Source organism: Sparus aurata, chromosome 6, assembly GCF_900880675.1.
Source record: "Sparus aurata chromosome 6, fSpaAur1.1, whole genome shotgun sequence".
In the NCBI taxonomy this organism is placed as follows: Eukaryota; Metazoa; Chordata; class Actinopteri; order Spariformes; family Sparidae; genus Sparus; species Sparus aurata.
In genome coordinates this window covers 26,124,992-26,140,519 of record NC_044192.1, presented here as the reverse complement: position 1 = coordinate 26,140,519, position 15,528 = coordinate 26,124,992, and the positions used below count along the sequence as shown (strand labels likewise).

The window sequence follows — 15,528 nt, the reverse complement described above, 5'->3', positions numbered from 1 at the left end:
ATACACACAAAGTTTGTCGTTTGTGGAAAAAAGTTTTACTGGAAGAAGTTGTCGCACATCGTAGATTGTTTTTTGTTTTTTAAAATATAAAACTTAGTAATCAGAAGAAAAAAAAACATTTAAAATCCTACGCAACTAATAAACCTGAGCGAGAACAGCCTGGAGCTAATTTACTCTCTTCGAGCTGACCAGTTTGGAGAACGTTAGCTAACTGGAGGCTGGCGACAAAATGCTAACATCCATAACGTTTATGTTTATCTGCTTTGATGGGAAATGGCAGAGCAGGACCCGATAGCGGGATGTAGCACCGATGTGCTGGTCAGTTTCGCCGAGTCTCTGCACATATACACCGGGCTGTTGACTGTGGCCACAGTGTGTGGAGGTCTTTCAGGGATATTAGCTGCTGCTCTTCTGTATGTCTTCTGCCTGAAACCCTTGCTGTTGACGAGACAAGTGAGCGAATAACACTCAACCTCAGCTTCATCACTTTTCATAGACAAAGACATTATGTTCCGTTTTTGGTTGTATATTCTTTTGCCAACAGGGTTACAATGCAAGGCGTCTGCTTGAACCTGATGATGGAGAAGTGGACAACAAGCAGAGTGACTGTGTCAGCAACAGCAGAAAGGAGGCTCCAAGTGTCCCCGCCAATGATAAAGTATTACTTTCTTTAACAACCAGGACCAGGTTACATGACAGCTAGTATATTGATGTCAGATACCTAGAAATAACTGCCAGATAATTCATTCAGGGTTACCCATGTTTGATGTTTACGGAAGAGGATTAGGGCCACATGTGAATTTTTTTTTTAGTTTTGACTTTAAAGTCAGAATTCTGAGAAAAAAATCAGATTTCTGAGATTAAAGTCAGAATTCTGACTTTTTTCTCAGAATTCTGAGATTAAAGTCAGAATTCTGACTTTTTTCTCGGAATTCTGAGAATAAAGTCAGAAGTCTGCACATGTAAAAAAATGTTTAGTTCTGACTTTAATCTCAGAATTCTGAGATTAAAGTCAGAATTCTAAGAATAAAGTCAGAATTCTGACTTTTTTCTCAGAATTCTGACTTTAAAGTCAGAACTAAAAAAAAAATTCACATGTGGCCCTAATCCTCTTCCATAGATGTTTACTGATTAACTTCCCAGTAACATATTAAGTCAGTTTTACTCGTTGTCCAGGAGAAGAAGCAGTCACCCATGAACAGTGATGTGGCTGCATTTGCATCCAGAGCAAAGGTGGTTTATCCCATCAACCAAAAATACAGAGTAAGTCTTTCCTAAATATACAACATATCTACATAATAACCACACACACTCTGCCAGGTACATGATTTAATAGACTCCTTACAGCACTCCTGATTTTTTAAGGTATTGTTTAATTGTGTAGTCTCACTTTCGTAGATGACTCAGTATCGAATCCTTTACTCACAGTGCTTTTTTATTAGAAGTAGTAGCACAATACAGAACGGTAACCTTTTTGCAAACCAATTCATGGATGATTGAGCATCATTAAGGTATCAATAGTTTGTTGCAATTAGCTGGTCTATGATTTGTCTGTCAGCCTTTAGCAGACGGAGCGTCCAATCCATCACTACATGAGCACTCCAAGTTGCCAGCAACGCCTAACGAAGAGTCATCCTCATCCACGGACGGAGAGTCTCTGAGCCAAGAGCAGGACAACGATGACAGCAGTCAGTTTATCTCCTCTTCGCTGGTCCCAAGGAGCCTGCAGAATCAGAGCTTCACCAGGGTCTCCCACTACCCTCACACGCTCACACAAACAGGGTAGGAAACACACCTTAAATTTACAGCGTGTTCAAAACCTGAGTTTGACGGAAGTGATGAGACTCTTGTTATCTCCGCAGTTTTGAAGGTAGGATCAGCCTTTACTGTTTGGCCCTGCAGGATTTACAACAACATTGCTCCCAGCTTCAAGAAGAAAAATATCTGGTAATTTTGTGACTTTCATCTCTAACACAGTAATACAATTGTTATCAAGTATATTTCCTATAGTTTGTCAAAGTTGAAATGGTTGTTTTATATGTATGTGTTACTTTTTTCATGCTAAAGATTTATCTTCAAATGGTGAAAATGGTATTCAGCTGTCGTTTCCCTAAAGACAAAAATGATGCTGACTTCTCCAAGAATATTCTTCAAATGCAAGAAAAGGTAGAGCCAGATCTTTTTTGCCGCTTTTCATACTCATCATATATTCCTTGTTGTAAATAAAAATTAATTAAACATGAATAGAAACACTGTCATTTCGATTTCAAAACAAAGAAATATATGGTGTGATTTCAGGAACTGAACGAACTGAAGAAGCAGTTTCCAGCAAGCCACACTGCCAGCGAGAAAAATGATGATGCTCCTTGTACATTGGAGGAGATAGAGAGAGCCCAGAAAGATTTTCTTGAGCATGGCCTTCAAGTGGTAAATCAGAGAGGAAAACCTAAAAATAAACTTGTATAACAATTAAACTATTAGTAATTGAAATTGAAAAAAAACAACTAATGTCACTTTCTCTTCACAGTCTAAGCGCTTCAGCAAACAGTTGGAGGACTTGTGCCAGCATCTTCTGAAGAAGACCAGTGTTTTGTCTCCAGATGAAGCCCAGGATGTGATTCTCTCTCACATCCAGACTCTTGTGTTAATAGAGAACCACCTGATGAACACACAAGAAGCTGATCTAAAGGTAAAGCAGTTATATGTCACAATATTGTCCCTTTCAGATATTGTGATAGACAATATTATTCACTGCAAAGACAACATGCAAGGAGCCTCATTCAAATCCCTTGGCTCACCATTATCTCTCATTTAAACTTGAAATATTGCCAAACTGGTGAGCTGTTGGTCTTCTTATCTGCTACATCAGGCTAATTAACCTGTATTAACCTCCACCAGTCTGGTCTCATTCCCACTTTGTTTTTATTGACATGCAATGCCTCTGCTGCCATGCATGGATTTTCATTTCAAAATAAAAGTTTGAAGATGCCTTAACAGCTGGTTGATATGCAATATTGTGAAAAATCACGATATAATCACAAAATTCAATAATATCTAATATAGGCCCGAGCCTAAAAGCAGTAATAATTATGGGTTGGCATACCATCCAAATTCGCTTCTCATCCCTAGTGTCATCATGTGAGAAACTGTTGAAAAAAAAGCTGACCCATGTCTGTTCTGTTCCACATCTCTCAGAGGATCCAGCAGAAGTTGTTGTGGTGGGAGGAGCTGACTGGGCTTCTTCAGTCCCAACCTGCCTTGCTGAAGCGAGAAGTGTCTCTGAGGCAGGGCCTGATAGCAACAACACTGGAGCAACTGACAAGCGATGACCTCATGTCGTTTAGCCACATGGAAAAGATACTTTCAGAGGTCCAGACAACTCTTACCGAAGGCCTCGAACAGTGCACTGAGGGTAAGATACCTGAAAGAGAAGTGAAAATGGTTTCAGTTTAATTTGAAGAATTTCACTGCAAAGCACTCTGGAATCAAAAGGTGATGGCTAAAAGATGGATGGCATTTAAAATCAGTGTAGTAACACAGTTACCCAAATACTGACCAAATAAATGTGTCATTCTCTGACATTATAATCAACTAGTTTCCAGTGGCAGGTAGGAGTGGACAACGTCTAGCCTACTTTTCAAACTTAATTGACGTACTCTCTCAAAATAGACCTTTTTCTGGGAATCATCTTCAGCGTCTTAAATAAGGTCAGGCTCTGTCAGGACTGCACAGAATATATTGCCTATTACTGCAGCCCAGACTCTCATGCACAACCTTTGAGCACACACTTGACACAGAAACGTTGCTGCTAACCTATAATAGCAACAAAAGGCAAGATTATTATGTTCAAATCAACAGTGCCGCCTGTTCCTCTAAGTCCATTGAACTATATAGCTATTGAAAACAATAGTAAAGGTGGTATTTTAATGGCTGTCCCTCAGAATAAAAAACACAGGGAACTACCTGATAGGGAAAAAAATGAGGTTGAAATTAGGTTTTCTTTTACGGTCAGTAGCCTCATTAGGCCATATAGTAATGTTTACTGTTGAGCAGGAGGTGTGACTCGAGATTAGAAGAAAAACAGTATCAGCATTATTACATGAAAGCAACAAAAAAAACTTTCTCTGGGGACAGACAGCTGATTTATATTGGCAGCTTGTTTGGGACGCGTATCAAATTGATACACTAACTTTAGCCGCCTCGGCCCACATGCATAAACCTTTGTAAAAAAAACAACAATCTCTACACATGAACATTAATACCAGTGTCATCCAGCTGGCTTTACAACCTGCCGTTATTTTGAAAAAACTCAAGTAGTTTGGCTCATCCAAAATTTCATCCATCATCTCCAGAGTGCAGGAGGAAGACAAAGGAGCTAGTGAACGACAAGTGCAGCAGAATGGAGTCCAAGAAGAAGAAGCTTTTGAGGAGCCAGACCAAGGAGAAGAGCCGTGCCCTGGAACTGAGACAGGCACATGGTGACCTACAGCAGCTCGCCAAGGTCAGGTGCTTCCACTTACCTCCATATGTAGATCAGGACCGACTGCTACTTGATAAATGGGTCATAATGGCTCATAATCATCTATTTTGGGTTCCTATGTCTCTTTCCTATTCCAAATGATTATATATTTAGATGAAAACACAGAAAATGTAGAAAAACAAAATGAAGCATGTAAATCTGCTGACCTTGAGCTGTAACCTTTCCTCCAGATGTACCAGGAGCTGCTGACAAAACACAGGCAGCAGATTTCAGACTCGGAGCAGCAGCAGGAGAGCAGGGTTGCTGAAACCCTCTGTGACCACTGGAAGGTAAAAGATCAAATGCTTTATTTTGTATCCCTGCATTCATACTTCTGCAAATGTATTGTTGTATTTTCTTCAATATGTTTTCTCCAGAAACTCCGTACCTTCTGGTCAAAGAGGCTTGGAGAGATCACCAAGGACGTCTTTTGCACCTCTGTACTTGCCCAGACAAATCTCTCCGCTGAGCGCTGTGAAGAGCTGTGGTTGGATCTTGAGCAGGAGCTGGCAGCACAGCTGCAGCAGGCAGAGTGCACTACTAAGCTGCAACTGGAGGACATGAGGGCTCAGCTGGATAAAGATGGACAGGTAGAAACCATCTAGCAGTTCATCAATAAGCATTTTACATTGAAATGTAAACATTGTTTCATGTCAATCAAATTTGCAGGAGTTTAATTGTAAAAAGAACTTTTTCCATTGTTTCTAAATGAGGCTTCTTTTTCTGTAGGTGTGGAGTGAGGAGATGGCTCTGGTGCAGGCCTGTCTCAAACACCTGAGCGAACAGCAGATGAAGATCCTCAAAGCCATGGTGGCCAGACAGAGCTACACACTCGACAGGTGAGACTGCAAGACCTCTGTCACAGTGTTTATGGCATATTTAGGGTGTAAAAGAAAACAACAACACAACCTTCTCCTATCAGTCAATATCCGCCTTATGCACTATCTAAATCAATTTTTATGAGTTACTTAGAAATAATGCACGATCTTCTTCCTCAGCCAAGTGGGGAGGTTGATAGAGAAGAAACATGAGCACCTGTTGGCAGCGTTGCAGAGGTACTTTGTGGTCAGGCACTTCTGTCTGCACATGCTTAAGGAGATGAGGCTGTCCAAGCTGAAGGCACTCTCTCAGAATGATTTCAGAGCTGTGCTAATGGATGACCCCAGTAAAAGCCAGCCCTGTATCAATTCAGCTCTCAAGGTGAGAAATATGTGTTTTCTTAATACATTCTTTAAAGCACCTCAAAACAAAACCAAGTTGTGAAAGTAAAATACAGTATGTCCCAAGTTCACAGCAGACTGAATGCTGTTTTTGTCCCGTATCAATCACAGAACAGCAATGCCAGCCTGGCAGAGAGGCACCTGGGTCCAGAGAGTCAGCTGGTGGGCCACAGCTTCCAGCAGGAGTTCCTGTCTGAACTAGAAACGGGGACAGAGCTGCTTCAGAGCCATGCACAAGTAGTGCTAGGCAACGCCCTCAGCCACGCCATCCAACAGATGATGGAGATGCTGCCCACTGAGTCACAAACTTCTCCCAAAGAGGACGACGGCTTGAAGGTAGGGTTTAGATCATTTTCCTCTGAGGGTTATTTTATTAAAGGTCCAAAATGTAGAAAATTAGATAACCATGTCTGTTTGATTGTAAGTCATAAACATGTGCTATGGAAATAATGTGAAAGTACGAAAACGCTCAATCCATTAAGAAATGCACACTGCTGACATGTGTAAGTTTGTTTACCGCATTACTGAAACTCTCTGTTTCTATTTAGCGCCACCTGATAGAAGCTGCCTCGGAGAGTGTGTATGTGACCAAAGATTCTCTCACTGCTCTGGTTCAGAACTACTACTCCCACCTGCAGGACATCATCAAAAAACTACAACAGGATCAGTCAAACATAGACCAGGGTATGATGACAATCACAACACACATTCACATGTCCACATCTGTACAAACTCTGACTTTGATGCGCTATTACGAAAGTTGAGGCCACAAATTTCACTAGCCAGTCATAAATAAAATATTTACAAATATTAATCTTTAAGAGAAAAAGAGTTTTTAACCGACTATGTCATTTTATTCACTGTTAAGGCAGAATCATTTAAGTATACATTGGTATATACGGTTTTGAGTCGATCAAGCACTTACAGTTAAGGCACAAACACTCCTTTGTGTTCATTTTATTGTTGTTAACTTTTCCTTTTAGATGAGAATGAGAGATATGAGAGCAGCAGTCAGCTTCACAGATCCTTGCTGAGGGAGTTGATGAACTGGGGCAAGAAACCGACCTCTGTTGAGTTTCAACAGAGGTAAAACACTGCACCACACCAGCTATCTGTACAACACACTTTTGTCTTATTCAGTAAGAATATGTTTGGCTGTTTCTTTGTTTTCTTGTGTGTCAGGGTTGAACTCCACAAAAGGAAAGTGTTGGAGAAGTGTGAAGTGGAACAGGAAATGATATACGAGGAGCTGAGGCGGAAAAAAGTTGTGCAGGATCGGGACATGGAAATGAGCAAAGCACAGCTGCTGGTTAGTATGTTTCCTGTCATCTGACCTTTTCATCTTAATGATAAGTTTATGAGTTGATTTACTCCCTGTGAGCACTGTGTTCCTTTGTCCATTAGGAGGCAGAAGAAGGCTTCATAAAGGAGCTGGCGGCCTTGGCCCGAGTTTCTCTCCACACTTCAGATGCAGAAGCCAGCGGTGATGAGGACAACATGGGTAAGCACCTTTACCTCAAATAGTAAAAATATTCATTCACTTCTCTGTCTCTGTCCTTCATTATATCATATTTTCACAGGTAATCAGAGTGCTAATATACTGGACCTGCTTGCCCTGAACCCAGCATTAGATCCAGCCTTGAATCCTTCACTGACTCCAACGATTGTAACTCCAGTGGTGAAATCCAAACCAAAGAAGAAATGAGAACGACAATCTCAGCTGAAATCTTAGTGCAGTAATGTCTCCATATATAGGCTGCAGTGATGTCCTGTAAAAAAATGTTACTCTTATTTTTATAGTTGGTGCCTTATAATGTAATGTCACTACATGTCTGTTGGTAGCCATGTTATTGTAAGGATAGTACCTCCGGTTTGGTTGCATTGAAGGATAAGTTGACCCATAAATTAAATGCAGTCATTGTCTAGTCACCTTCATGTGGGTGGAAAGTCAGGTGAAGTTTCATAGTGCACAAAACATTTCTGGAGCTTCACAATTGAAATATAAAACATAACATGGTTCCATTCAGCCTTTCCAGCATAATCCAAGTCTCTGGAGGCCCCGAGAGCTGGTGCACCTACTTCAGACAGGATCCTCGCTAATGCTTTGAGCTTAGCAGCTAAAGTTAAGATGTAGTCTGTAACTAGGGTGTAAACACATTTTTGAAGCCATTTCATGTTTTGTCCCCATCTACTACAGTTTAGGAGAATGCTGCAATGCTGCTTTGCTGTGAAGATACAGAAATGTTTTGAGGACTGAAACTTCCATCGCCATGGGGTTTAGACAATGACTACATTTTCATATTTTGGGGAACTTTTCCTTTAAGTTAGAGGCATCTGTCCCAAATTAATGTGTATATGAACTTTTCATTTCAATTTTAAATGTTTCTAGACGTGTTTACTGACATGTTGGATTGATGACAAAAGTTGTCTTTCCTCAATTAGTCTGTATTTTTTCTAAATGCCATGTAGCATCAAATATTGCATCTTTAAAAAAAATAAAAATAATAACAAAGCATTAATTTCATCTTTGGTATTTTCCCCACCTGGTATACTGAAGCCCCATGCTACAGGCCTAACAGTCATACATTATTGCCCCATACCTCCACCCACATTGCTTTTCATACCACGGCTCATTCACCCCATTGATTCCCGGTGATTCCTGAGTACATTGGATGATGGATGTGCAGCTCAGTGAGTTGTTAGGTGAATTAGAGATGTCCATTCTGATTTCAGCAGAGTGCTACTACTCAGCGATGAAAGCCTTGCCCTTCTCTTACTCTAATGGGGTTTTAAGTACAACCCTTTATGGATGATAATGCAGAGTAATGGTGAAGACTCTGGGAGGGCTGAAGTCTGGCAGCCAGTCCTGCGTGTAGGCAGCAATCTAGCGAGCAATTTACCGTGGACCTTATGGTTTACTGTCAGTTTAGAGTTTTAGGAGTGTCAATTAGCAAACATCAATTTTTAATCTGCCCTTTATGCTCAACCTGCGCACATCGCACATAACCTATTATTACTATGGCACCATGAGAAAACATCCTCCAGGACCTGACCCACTCATGCACGGTGGACTGTCCTGCCAGGAGTGTGTGTGTGTGTGTGTGTGTGTGTGTGTCTCCTCCAATATATCAATAAGAAATGCAGGTGCACTGTTAACTCTGCATGTGGCGTCGCTGATCTGTGTTGAGGGGAACCCGTTTGGATGTATTTTAAGGTCCCTTAGGGGACTGCAGGGACTTGTGGGAAGATGACCTGATTTCCAATTTTCTCCTCCTGCCTGGGCTGTCGGCTAGTCGCTGCTACAAACGAAGAAGCCCATGAAAGGACTGAGAGAGAATGAGCTGCCCCGGATCTGTTCGGATTATGGCCTCGTTATTGTCGTAAACTGGATTTTATTCGATATTTATTGAATGGACGCAGACGCGGCTGTAATTCTCCTTCAATAGATTCAGGTAAGTGGACACCACTCTCAGGATCAACTCCTCTTAAGCTACACCTTTAGTAAGATGTTTGCAACCCAAATGTTATGTGCAACATTGAAGTGTCCTTGGTGTTGTCCCAGCTGACGCACAGACACAACGGGGGACTCTCTCATGACAGATTGTTGCGCCTTTTCCAAGAGTATTTCCTGTCCTGTCCTACATAGTCAGAGCGTTTTCCTAAAGTTACTGAATGGAAGTAAATTCATTCATCGATACATCCCGCTTCAGCAGTGGACACTGTGCCCTGAGGCTGTTAATAGAAATGAAAGGATTAAAAATGTCCAGTGCGCAGGGAGACGGCGTCATCAGATCAGATGATCGGTTATTTTAGGGCCTAAAAACAAGGTCGCTTTCTCACTCAAAGGGCTTTTTCCGCCAGAGCTGAGCAAGTCTAATGACTGACATAAATCTTACGGATTCAATGCAAAAACTGCATCGAATATGAAACATTCATTATTGTAAGTCAGTCCAAAAGAAAAATATCAGTGGAGAACTGATTTTAACACTTTAACACTTTACACTTTAGATCAACATGTAATACAATTACAGCATTAATAGTGATCCATGAACTAAACTAAACTATAACCATAATGTTCAAGAGAATACACAGAAAAACATCCAAATATCCACTAATGTTTTGTTACTATTGCTATAGTATTCTAAACAATGTGTAATATCACTACAACATCATATTATTAATTCATTATTATTATACTTTCATTAAATGTTCATAATGCACTGGTGTTCTAAATTTAAATGCACTGCAGGCACTTAGCAGCTTGGATATGTAACTCTGCTTGTGATCCTGTTTGTGTCTCTTAAATCTCTCCTTAAATCGATTTTTATGTGTCCTCAAAAGGACTTTGAATGGCATTGTTTTTGAAAAGTGCTATACAAGTAATACTGCTTTGCTTTCCTAACTGCCTTGTTTTCCCTCTCAGGTGAGCAGCCATGGCTAACCTGCAGCAGGAATACCCTGGGGTCCTCCTGGGGATCCTGGAGGAACTGGCCAATATGCGGCAATTGCTGACGTTTCAGGACCTTTGTCGCATGGTCAGCACCCGCTATGACCTGGAGCACCTCATCGAGCTCAGGAGTTTGCTGTTTGCGGCTGCCAGCCGGGATCCCTGTTTCCCAGCCACTCTCTTCAGAGACAGGGTTTCCGCCAGAGGCCAGGGGCTATCACCTATAGGCGTCGCTGCTGACATTGTTACTATATTCAATCTTATTCAGATGACGGGCGGGGCCACTGATGAAAGCCAACCAATGAGAGCCCAGACGGTCCTCCCTGTCGACCAGTCTCCTGTTCCCAGTCTGCCTGGAATCCACCAGCTGAACATTTATGGTCGAGAAAGAGCACGTGCCCACTCTGACTCCAGTGGCAGGCCTATCGATCAGCACTTGCTGTTTCCAAGACCTAATTACTCTGCCCGCAAGCGAGCAAGTCTTCCCCCAGATCCACTCTCACTTGTGTCCTCCCCTCCTGCCAGGGCGAGGGCCGTGTCTTTCGACTTGCCTCACACAACACTTTTGTACCCCAGTGGTCAAATCCCCAACGAAGTCATGAAGAATCTCTACCTGCCTTTGGAGACGGACAGCGAGTCTAGTGGAGATTCTGCACCCATAGAGGTGTTTGAACCGGAACAAACGGGATCATCTGTGGACCAGAAGAGAAACGTGTTTAAGAAAGACTTCCATAACCAACCGCCTCTGATACCCCAGGTGACTGTTAGCAGTGACTCTCCCAGTCCCAACACGGGGCAGAAAGGCTTCGACAATCACAGCTTTGAAATGATTCCAAATCCTTACCCGTCACCAACAACAGTCCACCAATCACCAGAACAGCGGGCTAAACATGAGAGCATTGACGATCTGCAGGACTCTACTTACTTTGGACCGGGGTCAATCCCAGATTGGTCCCCTCGGCACCTTCAACCTCCCAGGACCAAGCGACCCATCTGGAGCAACAAGAGTCACAGTCTAGAGGACCGGATAGCCCCAGGAAGCATTGGATCAGGGATGGAATCACAAGGGGGTCAACTGCCAAGAAGATCAACCCCTGCTATCAGCAATTTGGGGGAGTCTTCAGGATGTGAGAGTGGGGATAGTGGATTGCCAAGTCTATGCGATGTGTTCAAGGCTAAGGGAACCCAGACGGATCCACCGGACCCCCGGCGCCTTCGTAGCCTAGTCCATGCTGATCGCCTCTCCTTCATGACCTCATTAGACGACCCTGAGTTTGGTGAGGATGACATCAGTGCCATCTTTCGTTTCTTAGATGACATAAGCATGTGCGGTTCCACGGGAGTCCTGCACCCCGGTGATGGGTCAGCAGCAATTAACCAGGACACCCATGAGGCCAGACGTGGCCGCCTAGGCCAACTCCAAAGGCTCTTCCACTCTCTGGAAAGCAGTGATGATGGGCTCAAGGCTAGTGTCTGTAAACTGCTGCTCCGTATGAGCCAGATAGAGAGACAGCTGGAGTCACTGAACGATGTAAAGGCTGAGATTTCCCAGGTACTGTCTGCTCTGCAGCGACTGGATGAAAAGATCCAGCAGCCTATCAGTGCTGGTGGTGGACAAGACACAGGCGGGCGATGGCTGGAGCCTCTCAGCGGTGTCTCGTCTTTTATGAGCCACCCTCTAACTCCATCTGAGTCATCAGAGCCTCAGCCTCTGTCTGCCTCTGGGCATCTGTTTCCAGGGACCAGCACTACTAGTCTGGACTGGAGCCGCTGGAACACTCCTGCGGAGCTATCAGAGAGCAGCAAAAGTCAGGCTGATTCAAAGGGGAAAAAAGAGGGGAAGAAGGATGCATCATCTCGTCGTACCTCCAAAACCCAGCCGGAGGAGAAAATTGCCTCTGAAACCAAACAGCCAAATGTCACTAGCTCTGCAAGAGACTGGACAGTGTCATTCTCGAAAACTAAAGATGGCAAAAGTTCACATGGACAGGTAAAGTACTGAATACATTTTATTTGATATTTTCCATGATAGATGAAAAAAAATAACTTTAAAATGAGGTTTCTCTGCAGATGAGCATAACTTCTTGAACAGCTCTAACTGTGATCAGTTGTGAAGGCAAAGGTATGTGTTAGGCCTGTAGCTGGCCCTGTGGTCTGCTGGGTAGACACATGTGATTATGTGGTCGTGTGACAAGTTAACACTTTGTGGTGTATTAGTTTAAACCTTTACAGAAGGGCTTAGTAATAATAATTTTTTTAAGTAATAGAAAAATATTTTTAAAAAGCAGAAACTGCAGTTTTTCATAAAGGTGAAATATGTGACCAAACAGAATTATACTGAAGTGCTGTTGTGCTGTATAGATGCTCTGACTATCATGATTGTATTAGGTTTTTCAGTGAAAATTATAATAATGATAAATAACATCTGTCAAAATAATCACAATATGAATTTCACCCTATCATGCAGACCTACTCTACAGTGAACCCTGTTTGTTCAGGGCTGCAGAGGAACATAGCGGATATATTCAAATGCATGTGCATGATTCTCTTTAAAGGTTAAAATAGGTATTGCCACATATAAAGCATTTATAAAATCTGTGTTTGGCCTGTTTTCCCTTCCAGGCAGATCCGTCAGGTAGCACAGCTAACCTGCTCTCCCAAAAGTCCACAAACCTGGTCGAACAAGTGTTTAACTCGTCCCTGTTCCGCCACAAAGACAGCAGCCTGACAGGTGGGCTAACATCTGGGAAGATCATAGACCCCAGATTGGCTGAGGGAAGGGGAAGGCCCATATGGACTGTGGACGACAGAGAGGCACGAGTCACCCCTTTCGATTTACAGGTAAGATTTGGTGATTTTGAAAGGGACCATTTGAAAAAAAAACCAAAGGAAACATTCCGTTTCCTGCTATGTCTCTTATACAAAGTCTGTGGTTGCAGTTTGTTCTCGTATTCATATGAGTTTAATTCTGCTCTAAAGATCTCTAATTGGCATTGTGTTACTCAGGGCCAGGAGTCCCTGAACCCCAATAACATGGAGTTCTGGATGGACGACATCTACACTCCAGGCTACGATGGTCTACTCAGGCGTAAAGAGGCTGACCTCCGCAGGGCCAAGATCTGCAAGCTGGTTGCACTCATTGGCACTGCGGTGACTATCATTCTCATCATCGTCATTCCTGTCTGCCTCGTGCGCCCACAAAGACCCTGACAGAGGACCCACATCATTATTTATTATCAGCAACTGTGTGCTGTGTCCAAGAACTTTGCACGCCATCCGGAGCTCAGTATAAGACAGACTTTGACATAAGCGCCATACAGCTGGTTCAGTGATCATTTAATGTTCAGTACCTCCCTACACCTCTCTGCATGCAGCGTCATTTTTATGACTTCAAGAAACAGAAGGACTCACACTGTAGCTTTCTTTGAAATCCCTCTCCCATACAGTTACCAATGCCAAGTTTGATCCCCCATATCATATATTTATGTTTTTTGTTCTTAATAATTTCAGTTGGCTGCAAAGAAAGTCATCAAGTAAGAAGGTTTTAAATAATTCTGAAATAACTATGAGAAGATATGTTGAAGCTAGTATTACTGAGCCATTGCAAAAGTGTCAATTTCCTTTTAATTTCACATTTTCTGAGAAGCAACACTGTTACAAAGACATTGTGAATCAGCTTCAGCCTCAAGCACTGCCTGACTCTTTCTTGCTGTTCTCTTGAGAACACTACAGGGCTTATTTCATGTGAGATAATAGTTTTATCAGTACATAAGAGTTTTACATCTACAGTTTATAAATACTAATGGATTTTGTGGGCAGGAGCAGCATTTTTATTTTCCTTCTAGCTTGAATGTTCTTTTCTTTCCTTTAAGCAACAAGATATGCTCAAAGACACTTAAATCAATAAAATAAATCATATTTTTATAGAGTTCCCTCCCATTTTTCAAACTGCTCTTTAAGCCACCCGCGAATGTGTTCGGGTTGGAGTGTTTACCAAGTGTCGGGTTTCAAAAAATGGAAGATTAACGTATTGTTGTTGTTGTCGTTTTTGAAGCCGTGAAGAAAAGAGGGAGCCTTTTCCAGTAAACGCTCTCAGAGAGATATTCCACTTGTAATTCAATTGATGAGATGTTTTGAGTGCACCTATGCACATTAGCTTCCCCTTATATTCACTTGGCCAGAGCTTTTCCACATACCTGCAGACTCACTTAGCGGCAACAGATTCATCTGGCGTCCTCACACAGATGACAAAAGTAGTTCTATTTTGTAAAAACATCCTGTCAACTCTGGAGACTTTATGTTTGAATCAACTTTTTGTGCCAGACTTAAATATCTATGGGGGGGTTGACACAGAAAACACGTACAGTTTAAAAATATAACTAAAGGCAATATAAGATTTCTGCAATAACAGCTATCTTTGTGAAGCTTGAAATGTTTGTGTTCTTTTTGTTGAGACTTTTACAGATAAGGCTGTATTGCAATGTAAAAAGTGTATTACAGTCTGGTTAAAATAACAGGCACATACAATACAATACATTGTAATCTACTACAATCCCATCAGTAACCACAGCATCACACGACCAAATTGTAAAATTGAACATCTGACACTATCTCAGTACTTGTATTTATTGCAGGGAGCATCCACATCCTTTATAGACATAAATGATTAATGTATGTTAAATAATAAATAAGCACCTTTTTTAAATGTATGGGCTAAATGCCAAAGTGGACAGAACTCATGTGCATATTAATTTTAAAACCTATATCAAAACCTTGTTTCCTTCATCCGCATCCAGGCTTTTAAACTTTACTTTGCTTTGTGAGCACAAATATGCAGAGGATGTATAGAGGGTGTGTTCTGCTTCAATACATCCTCCTAAGTAGATGCATACCTGCCAAGTGTTCCCCAGGAGGCTGTTTGTGCATCCATTACCTCTCCAATGGTGCCACTGTGGAGGCCTAACCCTTGCAGTCAGCACAATCCGCCGGTGCTTCCTCTGAAACTTCGGTGCATTAGAGTTTCCAGACAATTTGCTCACTCCTGAAATGCACTTACGAAATATGGACGTTGGTGTTGTCGTATCCATGCACCTTTTAGATGGACAGTTACAAATCTGTGAACTCATTATTCAGGTAAACACTCTGTCTTAATAAAACTGCTTGTAAATGAAAGAAATCTGTGCAGGTATTACAGTAGCCTACAAGCTACTGCCGTGCAATGCTTTATATGATTGTGGGGGTGTATGTCGACTCACTGCCTGTCTGAATAAACTTGGCAAAGTGGTTATGTGCCTTTCACAATATGTTGTCTGAGCGGATAAACAATTAATTAAGATCCTACT

General features: G+C 42.0%; 2 protein-coding genes across 2 annotated transcripts; both read left to right on the top strand.

Annotated features, from left to right (window-relative positions):
- The first annotated feature begins 273 nt into the window (after positions 1-273).
- Positions 274-8,258, top strand: evc (EvC ciliary complex subunit 1). Its single transcript, XM_030420403.1, has 20 exons — positions 274-453; positions 545-658; positions 1,177-1,263; positions 1,559-1,782; positions 1,863-1,947; positions 2,068-2,166; positions 2,299-2,427; positions 2,528-2,689; positions 3,196-3,412; positions 4,353-4,501; positions 4,711-4,809; positions 4,897-5,109; positions 5,249-5,358; positions 5,518-5,719; positions 5,851-6,075; positions 6,288-6,423; positions 6,723-6,825; positions 6,922-7,048; positions 7,144-7,240; positions 7,320-8,258. The coding sequence occupies exons 1-20, from the start codon at positions 274-276 to the stop codon at positions 7,442-7,444; spliced, it is 2,883 nt and encodes a 960-aa protein (XP_030276263.1). The 3' UTR covers positions 7,445-8,258.
- Positions 8,259-8,816: 558 nt separating this feature from the next.
- Positions 8,817-15,471, top strand: LOC115582788 (major intrinsically disordered Notch2-binding receptor 1-like). The gene is made up of 4 exons (XM_030419002.1): positions 8,817-9,191; positions 10,163-12,176; positions 12,809-13,027; positions 13,193-15,471. Exons 2-4 carry the CDS (start codon positions 10,173-10,175, stop codon positions 13,394-13,396), a joined length of 2,427 nt encoding a protein of 808 aa, XP_030274862.1. The 5' UTR covers positions 8,817-9,191; positions 10,163-10,172; the 3' UTR covers positions 13,397-15,471.
- The last annotated feature ends 57 nt before the right edge of the window (positions 15,472-15,528 follow it).